At 45.8% G+C, this 21,544-nt stretch overlaps 1 protein-coding gene across 1 annotated transcript; it reads right to left on the bottom strand.

The window, feature by feature from the left end:
- Positions 1 to 22: 22 nt before the first annotated feature.
- Positions 23 to 20,625, bottom strand: LOC147187739 (heat shock protein HSP 90-alpha 1-like). The gene is made up of 13 exons (XM_086100009.1): positions 20,547 to 20,625; positions 9,025 to 9,152; positions 4,656 to 4,932; positions 3,631 to 3,780; positions 3,118 to 3,484; positions 2,834 to 2,967; positions 2,437 to 2,745; positions 2,184 to 2,349; positions 1,901 to 2,091; positions 1,678 to 1,825; positions 1,316 to 1,584; positions 905 to 1,238; positions 23 to 792 (listed from the first exon to the last, which is right to left on the bottom strand). The coding sequence occupies exons 4-13, from the start codon at positions 3,778 to 3,780 to the stop codon at positions 683 to 685; spliced, it is 2,178 nt and encodes a 725-aa protein (XP_085956135.1). The 5' UTR covers positions 4,656 to 4,932; positions 9,025 to 9,152; positions 20,547 to 20,625; the 3' UTR covers positions 23 to 682.
- Between the last annotated feature and the right edge of the window lie 919 nt (positions 20,626 to 21,544).

The following is a 21,544-nucleotide window of genomic DNA, read 5'->3' as shown; positions in this document are numbered from 1 at the left end:
TCACTTGTATTTCTTAGTTGATTTTAATACAAATACGAATGCTTTCATTAAAAAAAGTAACAAAAGACAGAGGCTACATATTTCCAGTGACTTAATATTTTCATTTGAGGTTTAAAGAGAAGACTCCAAAAGAAAAATGAATACATTGTTCCAAGCAACTATATTTTCTTTGTTGTGATAAGAACGGCGCTCCATAATTATGTCTGCTTCCCAGTCCGAATATGAGTGTTTCATTGTTTGTCTAGATGTTCCTTGTGAATGGCTGGGAATTAGTCGTGCGTGTATAGCACCCAAGAAAGAAACATCTCAAATAGGCAGGAGAGTGGTCCTTGAGGACTGGAGTTTGACACTTGCGGTGTATAGGATGGGATAGGTAGGATCCAGGTCACCTATGACTCTTATGAGAATAGGTGGTACAGAAAATGAATGGATGGATGGATGAGCTATAAACATCCATTGATCAATTGAATTGTATTATCTATAACTAGCAAAAATAGAATTGCTTGGAATCAGTCAAAATAAAAATATGTTTCGAGCAGTTTCACAGAAGCAGCTGAGGGTCGATTGTGACAACGCCATGGGCTCCTTTTTTTTTTTTTTACATTCTTTTGACAAAAAGTGACTGTTAGAAACAAATGACTCAAATAAATTACACCGTGTAAAATTATGAAAGCAGATGTTTTCAGTCGACTTCCTCCATTCTTGACGTGTCGTCATCGCCCTCAAGGACCGGCATGTCCTCTTCAGCGGGCTGAATGATGTCCTCAACTGCAGCGTCATCTTCGTCGATGCCTGCCAATTATACATTCGTGTGAACGCCTTACTTAGGTCTCTTCAAAATTACTTGAGGATAATCTAGACTAAAATCAGAAAAGATCAGACAGACGAATGGAGAATCACTCACCGAGACCAAGTTTGATCATCCTGTAGATGCGGTTGGCATGCGTCTGGGGGTCCTCCAGCGTGAATCCCGAGGACAGCAGTGCAGTCTCGAACAGAAGGATTACCAGGTCCTTCACCGCCTTGTCATTCTTGTCCGCCTCTGCTTTCACCCTCAAGGTCTCCACAATGGGATGCAGGGGGTTGATCTCGAGGTGCTTCTTAGCGGTCATGTAGCCCATGGTGGAGTTGTCCCTCAGGGCTTGCGACTTCATGATCCTCTCCATGTTGGCCGTCCAGCCGTACGTGCTGGTGACGATGCAGCAGGGCGACGAGACCAGGCGGTTGGAGACGGTCACCTTGAAAGAATGCCGCATTTGGTTATCGCCGCGGCAAAGACGCAAGGAGAGACAGTCGGTGTCTCCTGCACGCAAACCTTTTCAATCTTCTTGTCCAGGATGTCCTTCATGATCTTACAAAGGTTCTCAAACTTAGTCTTGAGTTCCTCCTGCTTCTTTTTGTCATCCTCATCCTCGGGTAGCTCAAGGCCTTCCTTGGTGACCGAGACCAGGTTCTTGCCATCGTACTCCTTCAGCTGCTGGACGCAGTACTCGTCGATGGGCTCGATCATGTAGATGACCTCCAAGCCGGCCTTGCGGAGGCGCTCCACAAAGGCCGAGTTGGCCACCTGGTCTTTGGTCTCGCCTGTTTCAGAAGTCAGGTGGTTAATATGCTTGACATGCTAAATAGTCATGCAAATGTAGCGAAAGTCGGGATAAAAACAGGATGATGACAAACCAGTAATATAGTAGATGTGCTTCTGGTTGTCCTTCATGCGTGAAACGTAGTCCTTCAGAGAAACCATCTCATCTCCAGAAGCGGAAGTGTAGTATCTCAGCATCTCTGACAGTTTCTTCCTGTTCTGGGAATCCTCGTGGATGCCGAGCTAAATCACAAATGTGGGTTAATAACGTCGGCGGTAGGAATCTTTGAAGGATGTTGACTTTTGAAATCAATCTACCTTGATGTTCTTTGAGAACTGCTCATAGCACTTCTTGTAGTTGTCCTTGTCTTCCGCAAGCTCGGAGAAGAGTTCCAGGCACTTCTTGACCAGGTTCTTGCGGATGACCTTGAGGATCTTGCTCTGCTGCAGCATCTCTCTGGAGATGTTCAGGGGCAGGTCCTCAGAGTCCACCACGCCCTTGATGAAGTCTGAGTAGAAAACAAAGGAAGCCAAACTGGTCAGTTGTGAAAGAGTTAGAAAAAAAATACCTGGAGGGGATCGTTTAGAGAAAGATACTTACTGAGATACTCTGGAATCAGTTCCTCACAGTTGTCCATGATGAAGACCCTGCGCACATACAGCTTGATGTTGTTCCTCTTCTTCTTGTTCTCAAAGAGGTCAAATGCAGCTCGTCTGGGTACAAAGAGCAGTGCCCGGAACTCCAACTGTCCCTCCACGGAGAAATGCTGCAGACCCGACGAAAAGAAGCCACAATGCTCGGACGGATCCTGTTGCGGCAAGTTTATCGACAAAGAGCTGCGGCGTTCATTTACCTTGACGGCCAGGTGGTCCTCCCAGTCGTTGGTGAGACTCTTGTAGAACTCGCCGTACTCTTCGTTGGTGATGTCATCAGGATTACGGGTCCAGATGGGCTTGGTCTTGTTCAGCTCCTCCTGGTCCATGTACTTTTCCTTCACCTTCTTCTTCCTCTTATTCTTGCTCTCCTTGGTGTCCTCGTCCTCATCGGAGCCGACGTCCTCGATTTCCGGTTTGTCCTTGCTCTCCGCAGCAGCGTCTTTGTCCGCATCCTCCTCCTTCTCTCCTGCCTCCAGATCAACCTCCTTCTCTCTCGTCTTCTCCACCTTGAGAATAACGGATGGGAATTTAAAAATTGGGATCTTTTCAGTTCCATTGCAGGAAAATAAAACATCTCGCGACACACTCCCTTACGTAAAGTGTGATGGGGTATCCGATGAACTGAGAGTGCTTCTTCACAACTTCCTTGATGCGCTTCTCCTCGCAGTATTCCGTCTGATCTTCTTTGAGGTGCAGGATCACTCGTGTGCCTCTGCCAATTGACTCCCCTGAAAGTCAGCGATAAAGAGATCATCGACGCTCGGTGGATCATCTCAAGAACTGGAGTGATAAAGTCCATCCGTTTTCGAAAGAACAGCACTAATAAATGCTAACTACTGGGCCAGCGCATTGAGCTGGAAATAACGAGTGAAATTTACCAGTGTCAGGACGGACAGTGAACGAGCCCCCGGCCGCGGACTCCCAAATGTACTGCTCATCGTCGTTGTGCTTGGTGACAACCGTCACCTTGTCGGCCACCAGGTAGGCCGAGTAGAAGCCCACGCCGAACTGACCGATCATGGAGATGTCGGCTCCGGCCTGCAGGGCTTCCATGAACGCCTTGGTGCCCGACTTGGCAATGGTGCCCAGGTTGTTGATCAGGTCGGCTTTGGTCATGCCGATACCCGTATCGACCAGGGTGAGGGTGCGAGCGTGCAGGTCGGGCCGGACTTCGATCTTCAGGTCTTTGCAGGAGTCCAGTCGGCTGGGGTCGGTCAAGCTCTCGTAGCGGATTTTATCCAAAGCCTGTCGGAGGGAATCTCATTTGTACTCAGCAGCGCTATTTATTTCCCGCCTCGGGCGTAAAAGTCAAACATCAAGGTTCAGCGTGTACCTCGGATTTAAGATCACAGTTGAGTTCACGTTGGGTGCAATAAAGTGATAAAACTTACATCAGAGGAGTTGGAGATGAGCTCCCTGAGGAAGATCTCCTTGTTGGAATAAAAGGTGTTGATGATCAGTGACATCAGCTGAGCAATCTCAGCCTGGAAGGCAAAGGTCTCCGTCTCCTCCTCCATGGCATTTGCGGCGTTCTCGGGCATCTGGCAGAAAAATAAACCCAATTCAACATCGATTCATCTATCAAACTTTTTTCGGAATTGGAGGAATGGGTGAGTTGGAGCCTATCTCAGATGACCTTGGGGGAACCGGGTGGGATACGTTGAGGGCCGGTCGGCTAATTGCAGAGCATGTAGCTAGGCGGGCACTGTGGAGAATTTGAGCATTTAGCAAGTTTTAAGAATGTGCGTGAAAACCCGGAGAAAACCAGACAAACACATGGAGAACATTCAAGCTCCACACTGAGCCAGGATTCAACCCTGAACCTCAGAACTGCGAGACAAACGTGCTAACAACGAGGCTACTGTGCCGCCCTTCCAAACCAAACTCCAAATATTTAAAAATCAGAGTCCAAGTTCTGGTGATAAAAGAGCACCACGTGGTTTCAGGGAGTTGTGGGGCGGGGCTTAGCAGCTGTTTCTGGTGCGCCAGCACATGTTCGTCCTGTCAATCAAACACCTTTGACCATCCCCCTCCCAATGGGTTACCTAACACCCCAATGTTAAACGAAGCCAATTTAAGATAGAATGCGAGTCTTTTTCAGCAGAGAGTAGTCGTGGTAGCACACACGTGGGTCAAATCATCTCCTGCTCTTAGTTCCTGCGACTCTGGTGTTTGCCATTGCGCTCACGCTCAGGGTCACCCTCCGCGCCATGTGCTCAGCCCATGCTTCGGTCTCGTTAAGATACTCGTGGCACACCACTCCACTGCTCCGTCCGAATAGACCATAACTCGTCAACATGGAATATTGTTGTCTGAGTATTGCCGCAATCCGGCCGCACATTTTTGTTGATAACTTCCTTCAAAAAATATTCAGAAATTACCACAACGTGTTTGACATCGCTTGCTTTGGACTTACCTTGAATATGAAATCTGTGGCGGTCGAGTCTGTCGATGCTTTTTGTGAAGAGCTCGGAATCTGAATTGGGACTTGCGCTGCTGCTCCCTCCGGTGAGTGTCTTTGGACTCGATGCAGACTCCCACGGCACACTGGGGGGCTTTTTATACCTCAGCGAGGGTGGGGGGCTTCTGGAAGCTCCCATTCAGAAGGTTCCAGAAAGATACTTCCACTACCGGGAGGGGGTCGGGTGGAGCTGGTGGCGAGTGAAACGTCAGAGCCCTAAAGTTGATGTGCCCTTATAGGGGAAGCAAAGTCACAAGCAGTGCCTGTCAGTCAAGACGAGAGCCTTCCTGATAGCTAGGCTGGCCATTAGGCTGCAAGACCCCCCACCCCACCCACCCTGCAAGTCCTCACAGTTGTGGATTGCCTTTGCTATCAGCTGCCGTGACACACAACACAGGCCTATGGGCAGGATGTCTATTTTTTGAAAGCGCACAGTTTTACTTTTGGGACACCGGCCACACACCTGCGCATTCTTTTTTTTTTTTTTTAATATCTAAAGCTAATCAGCAATCAATAACAGCTATACATTCAGATTCCCCTTCAAAAGTTGTTGATCAGAATCAGAATCATCGGAATTGGCCAAGGATGTTAGCGCACACACACAAGGATTTGTCTCCGTATAGTGTGAGGGGATTGGCTCTTTTTTTTTTTTTTTTTACCGGTAGTTGGGAATTACAAACTTACTTTTATAAGTTGGAAAAACACGTTGAGAATAATTATTGCATTATTGTCACTTGTGCCTGTTCCTCAACATAGCGAAAGAATATTTTGTAGCCAGTCTGGCCCGTTTGGTGACATAGCAGGTTGGTGTTGAAATGTCGTGGCTGATACTTTAGATTGAGGTGATGATTTGGTGTGAAATCGACACACATTGCATTCACACAGGATTGAGGGAGGGGGGGGGGGGGGGACTGTGCTAGATGACCAGGCGGTAGCAGTACAGTACATGACACTTGCAGCACATTCCATGTTATGTAATCCAAATAGTTGCAGTTGGGAAGGAGTAGAACATTCTACGCGCAGGAGGAACTCGCGGTGTCGGAATCCATGCAAGACGATATTGTCCGAGATGTCAACATGTCAAATGGGAGTAAAATTACTCTTTCCGACAGCAGACATCACTGACACCCCCCCTGTTACCTTCAATACAAATTAGTCTAGGAACCAATTCAACACCTTGTGATTGGGACAAAATCCACTGCTGCTAATGGACGGTACTATCAAAAGTTGACAAAAATCATCCACATTCCCAGGAAAGCGTAAACGTGTCATTCGTACGAAATAAGTAGTAAAAAAATGTACAAGAATTATACTATTCTCACATTTTACCCCAAACTAAATTTAATTCAAGAATTGTCACTCTCTCGTCTCGTCGTTATATGGTTGAAGTTGTATTTTCCCTTAATGCAGTTACAGCTTATGCCCACACGGGGGCAATACACGTCCATGACTGACAGGGTGCTCAAGACTTTGACTAAAGTTTTAAGAGACAAATAGAAGTTTCTTTTTCCTAAATTGTGAGACCAATCTGATTCATGTGGAGTGACAAGAAGATCAATTGCATGCATATAAAAATGACAAGTGAAGTGTGTTTTTTCAAAGCGGGAAAAAAACGATAAAAAAATGGCTTCAAAAGTTAAGTTCAAAAGGCATAAAAGGCTCCAAAAATGGTAACAATGACGATTTAAGTATTAACAAAATTGATAAAAACAAAGACTTGAATAAAATGTGAACTATTTTATCAAAAGTGACAACAAATGTGATCATGAAAGTAGCAATAAGAGTGGTAAACAATGTTCGCAACAGTGTTAGTGAACAGAAAGTGCCATCTCCTTGCTGACCTTCTCTTTTTGCTCGCCACGTCCTCAAAACAAAACAACAAAAAATCTTTTTGGACAACTACAACTCCGCATTCCCACCAAAGTCCACAACGGGAACGTGACATTCCTTCATCCGTCCTCGTGTTTTTTTTTTTTATCATTCTGCACACTAACAGCGGAGATTATTGCTTCGAGGTGGAGAAGGTAGAGAAAAAAGCCATGTGGAGGCGTTTCATAAATACTAAGCAGAATAAACATGTTTTCTTATCAGCAAGCCGCTTCGCTGATATATTTTACACGTCCTGCTGATGGAAGCCAGGGGATGAAGATGGAATTCCAAAGCAATTTTCAATTACACAAAAAAAACCCCTCTGTGTGTGTGTGTGTGTGTGGGTAAGCTCGTTTTAAAAGCAGGGGCTCACAAATGGAATCTAATCTTGAGAGCAAACGCGGGAAGTTCTGACAAGACGTTGAATCACGGTGCTGGATGAGAAGAAGTGATTTGCATTTGACTTCATCAGCTCACATATGAAACCTGTTCTCATATTTATATTAAACGCCCTGTTTTATGGGTTTTGATGACGCAGGAAGTTTGGTAAATCTCGTGAATCTGAAGAAGATTCACTATAGAGAATTTAAAAATGGCCTAATCTATTTGACTTTTTTTTTCGGGGGGATTTTTTATTCACAGAAAAAAAAATTGCCGAAAATTGTTTTGCATCAGTCTGGCCTTTGTTCAAACAAAAGCATGTTATAAGTAACAGCAGAAGTTATATATATATATATATAGAATTTTTTTTTTTCAAAGAAAGGTGATCAAAGTGACTATGAAAGCGGAAACAAAACTAATATAAAAATCAGGCAACAAAGTAACAGGCAACTCAGGTGATGTTATAGTAACAGAGATGGGAAGAAAGTGGAATAGAACTGCTCTACGAGGACTCCAACATGATGCCGACTGATGATTTTGGAGCTTTTGTTTTTGTGTGAGTATGTGTCCCTTTCAGTTGAGCGACTTTCCCACTTTTTCTTTGGTTGGTTGGCCTCGCACCCCGCTTGAAGTCCTAATAAGGCTGCTTTGATGGCATGTCGCCCGGAGATTAGACGTGTCAGAGCAGGCGTGGGCCCACATTGACGTGGCAGATCTGGGGGCTCAAACCTTCCAAAGCTACTAAGGCTTACTGGAGGGGAAAAAAAAGACACCACCAACACTTGGGGATTGTTCACCTGCTACACCGCAGCTTAAGTCTCCTCTTTGACAAAAACTATCACGAAAAACAAGATGATCGGCGCAGGTTCGCTTTCATGATTTCAAAACTACACGGGTGTGGCCACAAGGGGTCGCTCAGTGAATGACGACTTGACGGCAAAGCAGTCCTTAAGTAGTCCCAGAAGTTGCTTACAATGCAAAACAACTGCCTCACTGGAGAGAACGCCCTCCACTGCAGCTGCAAACCAAAATCCAAAAACAGATCAAGACATGACACCAAATCTTATCCTCAGACAGGAATACTGAGGAACGCGTGACAAACATCTCGCGAAACGGACGTTCCGATCCTTCAGAAAACGTACCTAAAGATCTCTTGGGCAAATCATGTTTTGCAAGAACTACCGGGGGAGGAGGCATTAGCATCGGCCCTTAGCGAGGTTGGCAGCGTTCATCGGTATTCCGCAGCTCGCCTCGGGGCGCCGCGAGTTCTTCGCTCGGCGGGGAAAGCATAAGGTTAAAATGGAGATTAGGCTTTGTTCTCTAATGAAGTTTATCTCCCCTCGGCTGCCACATGCACCTGCACACCTTCGCGCAGGCAAGAGGACCAAAGTCAGGGAGTTAAGCACTGTGTCGTAAAAGGAAAAAAAAAGATGATCCGATACTAATTTCCCAGGTTGATGGGTGACATCTCAACATGCTTAAAACTGCTGGATAAAAAATAAATATATAGTCAATCCAGCAACAGGGTTCGTGTACTTTTTTAAAAATTATTTTAAAAAAAATATTTGATTATTCAATCTGCTGGGTCAAAATAATTACCCCAACCTTGGGTAAAGGTCATCCAATCTACTTGAAATCCAAGTCAAAAACGTGGGTGTAAAAAGAACGTCGGCCATTTTGGTTTGAAGCAGCCATATTGGGTGAATTCCAGGGCTCCGCCTGCTTTCTATTTGTTTTGACTGTGACTCAAAAGCCCATTAAAGTTACTGAATGGACTCTGTTGCAGTTTGTACAAGCTGACAGGTGAACATTCGTCGTATTGAGTTCCCCAGCTGGAGCCGGCGTGATTGCAAGTGGCTTCTGAGGCCAACAACCTCCTGCTTGTTGTTATATGTCGCTTTCTCAAACCAGATAACGTTTGTTACGCTTTGGCGCCAAGTGGGGAAAAAAAACGAAGAGAGGATTTTATGAGTGTGAGCTGATGATAAAAAGCAATCATTTCTTTGGCTGTGAATGCTCGGTTTTTTTTGAGAGAGAGAGAGAGAGAAATCTTAAAAAGCCAACAACCCCTCACCTCGCTTCACGTCTTTGGATCTCAGCGACGCCTCCTTCGCAGACTCATTTCGAGGGTGCGGCGCATCTGTGACGGGACGACTGCTCGGCTCCCACAGGGCACGGACAGTGCTCGTTGTGCGTGTCAACCTGGACAAGCGGAGAAAACTTGACTGATGAAAGGAAGCTCAGTTTACTTTCTTTTTTTTTGGTCACATCTTTCTTCATCAAAATTAACGGACATGCAAATGAATCTGTTGCAGCCGCCCTTCAAAAAAAAAACAAATGCGTTTGTTTTAAAAAAATTATAAATAGCACTAATATTATACGCCACCAGGAGGCAGTACAACACAGTCTTACAGACAAACGAAAAAGAGCTGCCTCAACTGCTAGTCCGATAGTAAGATGCGGGATAAAGAATATATGCCTTTATAGAGTATTGTTATATTATCAGTGTACGTGTGTTGCTATGTTGCTAAGTCTTGAAGCTAACTGTTGGCTAATCAGTGTTTGCTACTATTAAGCTAAGAAAACTCTCCAAAAGCTCCGCTAGCTTCCCCGTGAGCTCTGTAATGAGGGTCGTCTTTAGGGAACGCCCTGAGATCCAGGTGCCGAAAGGAGACTTTGCGGTCCCCTGGCAGGGAATGATTTATTCAGGACGCCGGGCCGAGTGAGCGAGGGTCGTCGTTTAAGGAGTGCTCGGTTTATGCGTAACGAGCCTCCATTAAACTTTCACGAGCCACCCCCTCCGTGACGTCCAAGTCAGCCGGGATTGCGGCCTTCCCTCCCGGTAGAGAGACGCCGCTGTCCCGCATCACACAACTCGGAGCTCCTCTCGCTGAATATTTCAACCAATTGCAGTCCATTAGCATCTTTCTTTTTGTTTAATATTGATGCAATGCTAATTCATCATTAATTGCCGGGGTGAGAGTCCCCCGTATGTCAGCGCAGTGGGTCTATGAAGCGCTGCTAACTTCCTATTTCCAAAGTCAAAATAGGCCTGAGATCGGAATTTAAATTAGTCGAATCTCATACCCTGATTGGAAACCAAACGGTGGCCCTACTTTGGAACCTTTCAAGAAATGCCAAATCCTGTTTGAAACCACAACCCAAGTTTAAAATCTCAACCGAGGTTGGCTGAACCCTTTCAGGGACAGCGTTTACTACAGTGGACAGTTGATCCTGTTATCAGGTTACAGGGTGTGCGAAAGGTTTCAAACCCTACTTTGAAATTCAAACTTGAAACCCTAACCCAGGTTCGAAACGCCACGAACACTCACTTGAAACACTCGATCCTAACCGATGATATCAGAACTGTCTGAATCCATCAGTGGCCACATTATGATTTCTTTGTATCCGTGTTGATGATTGCATGTCTGAGGTAAATGAGCGTGTGCCCCATCTTGAAATGCAAACCCACACTTGAAACCCTAATTTCGAAAATTGAAACACAAACTTACAATCCGAAATCTAAACTTGAAACCGGAACAGTGTCTCGAGACCCTAACCCTATCCTAGGTCGGAAACCCTAATTTAAAATGCCAAACCTGACTTGGAACCCTAACCCAAATTCCAAACGGTAATTTAATGACAACAATAAATCGAACCAGTGTTTATATATTTCACAATTAATTCAGGGCAGTGCTTGAACAGCAATTTTTCCTCTTCTTTTCGCTGTCCTTTCTAAGCAAATCAGCACAAGCCTAAAACGAGTCCCCCAGCACTGTTGCCATGGCGAATATCAGACAGCATAAATCCATCTGCCAGCAGATTAGGAAGATGGGCGTCACCAGGACGCCTCGACCGCTTCAGTCCGTTTTTACTGTACTATGTTGTTTTCGACTCAACTTGCAATTTGCTTGCCACCTGCCGGCCCATGGGAAGAAAAACATCAACTCTGCTGGCGGACATCTGATAACGGGTGGCGAGCTATGGTTGCGTGTGAATATTTTGTCTTTTTGCGTTTGTCTCCGGCCCGCAAAGGCCGGCTTGTTCGGAAACGGATGAGCCTGTCAAGGCGCAAACAATCTGCATTCATCATGTTTTATTGGTCCGAGCCGACGTTGGCAGTTGTCGGGATGCCGCGGGGCGCAAGGATTTGGCGTCCTTGAGGGATTGAGGCACCCGGGGGTCAAGGTCACATGAACTGAGGGGTGTGTGTGTGTGTGTGGGGGGGGGGGGGCGGATACGTACAGTATAGTGGCAGAGCTCGCAACTTCGGCGGTTATCTGTTGCATGCCGGGAGGCTGGACTTCTCCCCGTTCGTAGTTTTTCCTTTTTCCGAGCGTCAAGGACACTTGACCAGCTTTTGCTTGAGGGATTATTATAATTCAAGGTTTCCCAACCTTTATCAAGGCATAGCAGATATTTTATATTGAAAAAAAAAATCCAAGCATTACCAAACCAAAAGAATAGTATGCCTCCGGTGGTATGGTTTGAATCTATTGTTAGGGTTTCAAGTCTGAATGATGCGATCGAACAAGGGCTGAAACGTTAACCGAGGCTTGAAACAGCAAGACTTGCTTGAAAAAAGGTTCAAGACACGGTTAGGGTTTCAAAAACAGCAACACAATACAGAGTTACGATTTCCAGCCAGCCAATATTTCGCGCCCCCGCCCCCCTTTTTTTTTCCCTAAACCTGATGCACCGAACCGTGTTAACATGTTTTGTGTATGTTAGCGTAACGCGCGCAAGCGTGACCATGAAACACGTTGCTGTTCATAGCCCAATCCTCACCTCAAACTCTAGCGAGAGACAAAAAGACTGGCAGAAGCGTTGTGGGAAATCAGACATTGAAAATAAATCATCTCCGTGGCGCTCCACTCAAATCAATTTTTCATTTCCCCCATCTCCCGACTGTGCTTGAATTATAAATCGTACTGTACACGGGCAGGCAAGAGCGAGCCGAGGTTCATGCAAACGCGGCGCTCACGTGAACAAACAAACAAAAAATAAATAAATGAATAAATTGACATCTGACTGTATGATATTGTTTCAGACAATGTAACCGTTTGAAAGTGGCTCTGGAACTTAACCCCCGCCTTGCTAACAGGTCATTGTTGACAATCATTTTCTAAATTAGCCTAGACAGAAAGTCGGGATCCTCACAGATATTTTTCAGAAATAGACAGAGGCAGCCGGAGGCAACGCTGCGCCGCCGGGGTTAAAAAGTCACTTTCGGCGATATGTCCCTTTTAACGGCGACGATAGCAGCGATTGCTATCAACGAGCGATCACCAAGCCGCGCTGCGCGATGGGCGACATCGGGAACACTTTAAAAGCGACATTAGCTCGACACCAGCCGTCCGCCGCCGTCGTCGCTGACTGATAGGCATGCCACGCCGCTTAATGCATATTTAATCACGCAAACCATTACGAAATTTCCAATTACACACGCCGCACTCTCCTTGGAGGAAGCACTGTGCGCTTTAATTTGATTCTGCTTAATTACTGCAAGAATTATTTTAATTGTAGGCCAAGCGCGGCCGCTTCCCCGCGTCCCTTTTTATTTTTTGGAAAAATTTGGACTGGAAACATGGCTGCGAGACTGCGGTTGGATAAATTAAGAAAATGGCGTCTACGGAGATAATTTTGTTTGATGACATCAAGAGGGCGATTAGCTCAGTAGAAAACTCGTCATTGAAGGGTTTTAGGAAAAATTATTATTTTTGGAAATCACCGGGATGTATTACAGACCCACCCAGCTCAGCGCCAGTTTGAGAATACTTCAGCATGTTGGTCAAATTATGCTATCCATGGCACGTTTCTCAAAATAAATTCTCATTTGGACAAACCATTCAGGGTTCAGCGTGCCTGCTGCTGTCACCCATGATGGAAACACTGAACTCTTAGAGCAGACGTGGCCACAAAGTAGGGAAAATTGATGTCAAGGGATGCAGCGGAGCCAGCGTCAACAAAACCTCGATTCAGCACATCCTTTGGAAAATGATGAAGCTTGACCCGTACTGCCTTGAAGTTGTTCAAAGGCTTCAAGCAGAAGATGATGATGTTCAACAAGCTGAGGTCAGTATGAGTAAAGCTTTATCATCGCTCTCATTGGAGCAGTATTATGACCATAAAGCTTCCTAAACTGGCGCTGAACTGCACTCAGGGACAGAAAAACTTCTTGCCAGGTGGCAATTTTGCAATGCTGCTCCAAGGTCAATTGGAAAAGAAAAACTGAAAAAGCCGGTGGCCTTGTGTGTCGTGAATTATGAGGTATATGACATTACATGATAGAAACTGTATAAAACTCATAGATGACTGAATTACTTCATCCAGAGCTGGCATTTAGCAACTGGCACAAAAAAATAAATCCCTTTCACCCTCTGGGACTAGGCAAATGATTTTTCTGATCTACTGATCCTCACAAGGGCTGCGGGGTGTGCTGGAGCCTATCCCAGCCATCATCGGGGTACACCCGGAACTGGTTGCCAGCCAATCGCAGGGCACACACAGACGAACAACTATCTGTGCTCACGCTCACACCTCTGGACAATTTTAGAGCTGCCACGCATGTTTTTGGAATGTGGGAGGAAACCGGATTACCCGGAGAAAACCCACAAAGGCACGAGGAGAACATGCAAATTCCACACAGGAAGGCCGCAGCCGGAATCGAAGCCCGCACGTCTGCACCGCGAGGCCGACGCGCTAACCAGTCACCCACCGGGCGGCCAATCATCCGTCCAGTCAGACATTTTAAATTTCACTCATTTTATGGTCACCAGTGAACTCGGCCTATCTATGGACGACTGCATGGCTTTAATATATTTGTCAGGTTTTAGAAGGACAGCGACATTCACTTTAGCGTGTGATGCTGTCACAAATAAAATGGTGGTTTGATGCCCACCAACCGGGCGATGTCAGTGATTAGCTTGAATTTTTCGCTGGAGACTGCGACGGAATGACTTGATTGCGGCTCCGGCGGGGCTCGCATGCTGTGCCGATTGCCGTTCTTTTGACAAGCGCTGAATTGGAGCTCTGGCTGTGTTGGAACAATGGTGGTCAGGGGTTAGCAAAGTGCTTTGTTCTGATATTAGAAACGTACCGATTGTGAAACTCTTTCAGCTGATGTACGTGGTACGGCCGCGTGCTGTTATATTGGTTTCTGTCATCGCGATGTGATAGTGGTGGAAGACCCAAGTAGCTGATCCACAGCCCACTCGAATAAATATGTCAGTCCATTTGACAGACTTATTGTATTTAGCATGACAAGTGGCAGATGTTAACGACACGCCACGCTTGTAAAATCGGCTTGTCATGGCGCCGAGGCGAACCTCGAGGGTGGGGGTCGGGGGGGGGGCCCACAGGAGCACCTTGAACTTGCACCTCGCAATATTTGCCAAACGAGATTAGCGCCGTTTAATTAGACTGAAAGCTGCCCTAATAAAGCTATTAGTCACTGGTGCAGGGTGACAGCGGCAGCGAGGAATCCCAGTAATTAACCCCTCCTGCTTGCGAGTGTTTAGCACACAACTTGTCATTTTAGCGACGAGGCTCCCTGCCACGGTGAAACCTGAACGTTCGGACCTTGTCCAAAAGTGCTCAAGATGTCATCTTGACGCAAAATGAATCATTTGGAATCATTTCCTTTACTGATCACGGCAACTTGAAGTTACAAGATGTGTGACGGGAAAAGCACGGAGTGACGTTGGAAGACGTTAGCTTCTGGCGCAAGGCTCTTGCGCAATTTGAAAAAGGACAGCATTTTATGTTGATATGTATTTTTTTTTCATGTTTTAGCGATAAGGCCTTGGTGGACCAGAAGAATAATTTTGATCTCCATAATTCTGTATCAGACGACGCCAGTTAGCACGCCTGCCTGCATGGATCAGAGATTCTGGGGTCGAAATTTCCCAGATAAGTTACTCCGCCTCCAGAGTTGGGCGGTTGATGAATCACATTGGGAAATATTGAAAAAATAGAAAATTGAAAAATAGCCCTCGCGCCTCCCACCCCTTCGTGCAGATTCTTCAAGGACTGCAAAGCCTAATTGGACGAGGTTGACTCATTCCTATTCATCCTGACAACGGTGCACTCCAGTCAGACAAAATAAATCAATATGATAATCTGATGGGAGCTCACTACTTGTGTCACTTCAAATGACAAATGTAAGATTTGAGAGCCAGCATTTAAATCTGTTTTACTTTGGTATGAATAAATCATATTTTTAATGGAATTATTAGAGCGGTCGTTTGGGAGAGATCGAGCTGGATGATGATGTTTGTTTCCGGATTGGAAAAATATGTACCAAAGCTGCTTATTGTTCTGCTTCTCAAAATTATTGAGGGGCGTTTTGTCATCTTTTGTTGAAGAGTCACAACAAACCCTCGGCATATTTCAGCGATTGAGGATTGCCGCCTTTATTTCCTGGAATCAGATTTTCATCTTTGACCCACGCAGGCAAGCCCAAAGCCGCAGACGGGAAGAATAAAAATAAATCTGGTCTCGAAATGAAAGTCAAAAGGAGAGAGCGGAATAACATCTCGAGGCTGATCCTAATTTTATAATCTAGAAAAAGAAAGGACTTATTTCAAAGTCAAGGTTTTTTTTTTTTCACACTCTGAAATGTGAGTTCACCTGAGCAGGCATTCCTCACTAGGGGGCAAGCTTGGACAGAGGGCCGAAATTGCATCGCGCGGCTGGATCTTAGTGTTAGCAGTTGGAGCAGAGCGTGGCTAGCGGTTAGCATGTCCAACTCAACCACGACCCTAAATCGCTTAGAGTCCAACATCTGGATGGATGGAAGGCTCAGTGTGTGTAAAAATTATTAGCCACATGCTGCTTCACCGAGATATTATTATCGGACCCCGCGTAGCAGCTTCGTCTGCTCGAGCGTCTGACAAAGATGTAAAAATGTTCCATCTTTTTTTTCCAGATGACAGCTGACAAGTTGTGTCTGAACGCATCTTCACAAATGAAGACAAGAGCTGCGCATCACACACATGCACTCAAAAGCCATAAAAGCGTCACTTTTTTCCTATTTAAAAAAAAAATAAAATGACGCTGACTTGACAAGTCGCCCCGCTATTTAATCTCGGGAGGGCGTCGGGATTCAAAGAGCTGCACTCGCGAGCGACGCCGCAGCGAGGATGGCGCACACATGAAACACGGGAGTCTTTAAGATTCGACATGAAGGTCTGAGTGGCGCTTGATGTTGAGCCTTTGCGCGTTGACACCGCATCCAAATACCGGGTGGCTTCGGCTTGCCGAATGTGGCGCCCCGCTCCCGCGGGAGTACCGCCGCCGACGCTACCGGAAGGATCACAGGCTAACAGCGTCTTTCGACTTCATGGCGCGACCTGCTTGCTGTTTGTTCAAGGAAGGTTTGAACAGCTTTACAGACGTAATTTCTGTCCGTTAGTTTGATGTAGCACTAAAAATAAGCGGGCGTATCTGGGCACTTTCTTTCGAAACTGCCACTCTTATTAGCATTGCAAACGTGATTGAAAGCAAAAACACACCCATTTGATTTTCTTTTTTTAAATTCAGGCATCAAGTGGTTCAGATGCGGGGCCTTGGAATCGAACCCGGTATCTCAGCACCGTGAGGCCTACGTGCTAACCAGTCCACCACTGTGCCGCCCCATTGTTATTATCATTATTATTATAAAAGACTGAATAGAGACGCCGGCAGCAGCCAGCAGCAGAAAACAGATGGCATCATCATTCAGTTATTTACCGGTGACCCGTTTGGGCTGAAAAGTTAGCCGCATATGCTGCAGACTAAACGACACCAATTAGCTTGCTGCGATAGCGTCGTCCCCGTTCAGTAATGAGCTATTTTCTCCGCTCAAATTTTTTTTTTGTCGTTGAGAAAAAATAAATAAAATGTATCGGGCGCAAACAGAGCGCGGCTAATTGTGAGGTAGACATCAGACAAGAATTGGTTTACGAAGCCTGTGTCTGTGTTACAGAGGTATTCATTGATACTCACATTTCCTCACAATAGAGGTGCATTCTTTCTTTTTTTTTGCAATTTGTTTTTTTTTGGTGTTTTTTTTTTATGCGATGGTTTAATAGTATTCTTACTGAAAGGAGAGCCACAGTCAACAATGCACTATTCTGTACATTAACAGTTGACATCTTATAGTTATCAAGTTACAGGGTGCATGAAAGGGTTAAAACACAAACTGACTCATGTAGGACCTTTTTTTTCCCGATAGCGCAGATTTTTAGCTATTTGAAGTCGTTGTGGATTGTATCCGTCCCAGTAAACAGGGGTTCGCCGTATAGTTAAAATTGCTTTAACGGACAAGGCCATCGACAGCATTTCCAGCACTCTCTCACCCTTGGGGAGGCCCACTTAGATCTCACCTTGTTATCCTCGCTCCTTTGTTGCCATTTGACACTCTCAAGGGGTTAAACTCGTGCGTCCGTTATTGGATCTCGGCGTTGATCGGGCCCGTAACGACTTTAGGGAGCTCGTTCAGGTGAAGAGACAGGAAGCGACCGTGTTCAGTAGCGTGACCGGCGAACGACGGGAGACAGAGTACAACGAGATGTGATTTCGGTTTTTGAATGGCTATTTGAAAGTGCTCTATAAATACATTTGAGTTGAGGTTTTGACACTTTTAAGATGACCACAAAAAAAAGGGGCGGGATTACTGCTATCACAAAAATTTGAGCTGTCAAGAAAAATGGTCGCTGGTTAGACTTTAGAATCACTGTCGATGATTATGGTGATGATGGTTAATTTCAGGATAAGATTTCTGATGAACGATGATCTGAATAAAACATCAGACACCTTTTCTGGTTGTCCTAAAAGGGGTCCACGAAAAACAGAACATCTCGTCACCTTCCGTTTGTCTTCTCACAAAATATTGTTTAGCCTGCGTTCAAAATGCAATCCTGTACATTCCTGCCAGCCGCGCCGCCGTGGGGATTTTCCTTTTATTTTATTTATTTTTTAAAGTGCTGAAGTCTAATTGCGTCAAGTACAGCGTTCACAAATGCCGCCGAGGGCGAGGTCAGCCCAGCGTCTTCTGTCTTACACGATTTGCGGTATGCGGTGCATAGCAGGGCGTGTTGAATGTGCAACTTGCGTACAGTTGTACATTTAGCACACAAGTGGCGGAGGAGGTCACCTCTGATAATGTCACCGCTCTGGCTAAAGCGCTCTGACAGGCTCACGCGTTAACTCCAACCCATAGCGGCATTTAATTTCTGCATCCTCGCTATTTTTTTTCCCCTCTCCGTTCCTCGGCAGCTTTTGTCATGCATGCACAGGAAATTTAGGAGGAAGCCGGAGACGTGATTTCCTTTTCTTTGTATTGCAGTCGACACCGCTGTAATTATAGCCGTGTGGTGTCGAGCCTCGTCATCGGCGGAAAGACGCTGCTAGCGCGAAGAGAAGGGGGTTGTCAAGTGCAAGCGTACGCAGGCACATTCGGGCGTCCGTTTCGCACAAATTACTCCGCGGTGTCGTGGTTCGTGCATCTAGTATTTGCACAGTTTGAGAGTCTTGTAGATTGGCAGCGTCGTATTTCAAAAGCGGTGATCGACGATAATGTCAGAATTTGCGTGATCTATCAATGACGTCAATGAGCGTCACTGGCAATTAAGCCATTCGAGCAAACGCAAACTCGTTCCCTCCGGGGTCATTCTATGCTATGTGAGCTCAAGGCCAATGTACTATTTTTAGCCGAGTCTCGTGTCGTGGGAGCGGAAAGACGTGCGCTGCGAGGCGGAAGGAGTCAGCCTTGTTGAGCTGGCCAGTGTGAAAGGGCCACACTTGCGAGTGGCTGGCGACCAATCCTGAGTCTATTTTGCGTTTCACTGGAATAGTCTCCACTGGTGATCTTTCAAACATTAACTTTTAATGGAGCTTAAATTCATTCTGATGATGGGTGAGCTGCGGCCTATCCGGGCAGGGGTGCGCCCCCTTCTTGCTATTCAGTTGCAGGGCATACACACAAGCAATCACACTCACATTCACATCGATGGACAGTTTCATGCATGTTTTGGGAATTTGCGAGGAAACTAGAGTACAGAGAGAAAAATCCGAATCCTCTTTCTCCACACAGGAAGGCTCGGGGCCGGGATTCAAACTCAGAACCTCAGAACTGTGAGGCAGTGGTTCGAACTTGCATTGATGCCCAAAAGGATCATGTATAATAGTTACTGTGAGGTATGGTTCACGGCCGTGACATGACCGGGATTTTCCGTGTCCAATGTGGGCCTGGATCAAAGCGACCAACTCCATGGGGACCCTCGCGTCCCAGGACAGAGATCCACAGCTGGGCCAAGTCGTCTGTGAGCCCCCTCTGGACCGACCCAGCTGCGGTTCTTCCGACACACGGGTGAACCCGACGTCTCCAGAGATGACGCGATAAACAAATGACCATCAGGAAGCGGCATATGGCCCGTGTCTACTGGGGTTGCGCTAAACAAACACGAGGGCCCCACTGGATCAAGGTGTCATTCTACAACTAGGAGTCTTTTCAGGAGACGCAACTGATTCCCGAGTTTGTGAATCTCGGTCAGTGAACAAGAAAAAGTGCAAGCGTCACCTTGAAGGAATGAACAAAGTTGGGGAAAGACGAGGAGATAAAATGAAATGACATCCCGGCAAACAAGACACGGAGTGCTGCAGGAGAATATTAAACTGTGATAAACAACAGAAAAAAACCCCCCGCAGAGGCAGTAAATTTAATGCACTTATCATATCCTAATTCTTTATGAGAACAACTATGGCGTGACACCAGGTAGAATTATTGCAATGGTCATCTTAACTTTTCCACTGTCACCTTGACCACAGTATAAACATTTTCAACGTTCAAATTGGTAGCTGGTGACGCCCCTCTGGACAAGACACAATGTTATTCACATCTTTCATTTACGTCTATTGAACTGGTTTGGATCTGATGGCTCTCACCGTCTTGCTTGCTTACATCTAGCTGTTAGCTGCTAACGCCAGAGCCGTCGCTAAACGAAGGCAGCAGGCCCTGTACAATACACTATAAGTAAGTCATTTTTTTGTTGGGTTCATTTAGCACCTCTAATTAGCGATAGAAAACGCTGTGTTATTGATGTTAGTCGTAAATGAGTCCTAGACAATACTCAAGAATTGAAAAATAGAACAATGAATAAAATATCCCTACGTTTAGGCTCTGTTCACCAAAATTGCACTTAACTCATTCAGTACCAGCCAATTCTGGACCAAGTCTGAAAAGACGTTTAAAAACGTCTTTGGGAGTGAATGAGTTAAGCAGATATCGAATATTTGGTACAGAGGAATTGAGAGTCACTATTACCTGCCTCACCCACTCGTGAAAGCCTGTGCGCAACCTTTTTTTTTTTCGGTGTACAACAGAGAAATTAGGGTGCCTGGGCGCCTAAATTGGTCTCAGTCGACAGCCTGAGTCAAATAATAATGGCCTCAAGTTGTCAACTGAGACCATTATTTGACATTCTCGTCGTGGCATATTTTGTACATGTGATTTTTTGCCGAATCAGACAAACACTTTGGTTCTTGCATTCCTTCAAGTCATCTCGCAAGAATGTGACTAAGCTAAGACAAAGGGAGGCCAAAAAACAAACAAACCATGCAGTGTTCCTCTCTTGAGCTGCCAGCTGTTCCAGCACCGATCAATGAATGCGTTAACATCGCTCTCAGCGTCAGGGACCCCCACCCGCTGCCTAGAGAGCGAACAAAGAGAATGCTTTATGCTTTATGTAACAGGCGAGGTACAGCAGAGGACGGCGTAACCGACAACAAACAAACCGGGCAAAGCCGTGTCCGTGCTCTCTTCGTGTTCAAAGAAACACCACCGCATTACTGTATGGAGCCAACCGAAGAATATTTCATCTGCTGTGAAAAGTGGAGCGCCGTTGCGCTGTTCTCTCAACCATCGAGTCCACGGAGGGGCCAATATCAAAAGCCGATCTGATGATTCTCTTTCTAGCTCGTACTCCCTATGACGCAACAGAGCGTGTACTGTAACGTACCTCAGCCTCGCGGGCGCGCCCAAATAATGGCTTCAGACTTTGAGTAACCCTTACCTCGGCCTCTCTCACATTCCTTGACATTACAAAAAAAAGGTTCTTTTATCTGACTTACTAAGGTATTCAATTCATCTGCACACAGACCAGGATGAATAATTTCAAAACTACTTTCACTCTTCATGTGACCAACAACCAGTACAATTCAATTGTATATTTTCGTACAGAGAGCTCAAGTGTGCTTTTTGTTTTTTTTTAAAGATAAGATTGCGCTCGTACACCATACATAGCCCAGACATGTGAAGCAGACTGGAGATTGTTGTCACACGTATTAAATGGTCAGCACTCGCCAGAAATGACTGCGGCTCCTTCAATATTGCTCTGGGCCTTTTGGCAGCCTACCTGGCCAGATTTTGTCAATTTTGGAAGAACATTCAGTCCCGCATAATGCCACGAGAACATGACTGTCTATACTCTGTGGTAGATTGAGTGGCTTGGAAATTGATTCGTAGCCTTTCTCCTGACTGACACCTTTGAACAAGGCACCTAATGAAGACGACGAGCTGTATTCACAATTTATGGATGTCTGGTTGCTTTTCC

Source organism: Hippocampus guttulatus, chromosome 20, assembly GCF_054856545.1.
Source record: "Hippocampus guttulatus isolate MCC_2025c chromosome 20, RoL_Hgut_1.0, whole genome shotgun sequence".
NCBI lineage: Eukaryota > Metazoa > Chordata > Actinopteri > Syngnathiformes > Syngnathidae > Hippocampus > Hippocampus guttulatus.
Note: the sequence above shows the minus strand (reverse complement) of the source record. Positions and strands in the feature narration are given on the sequence as shown.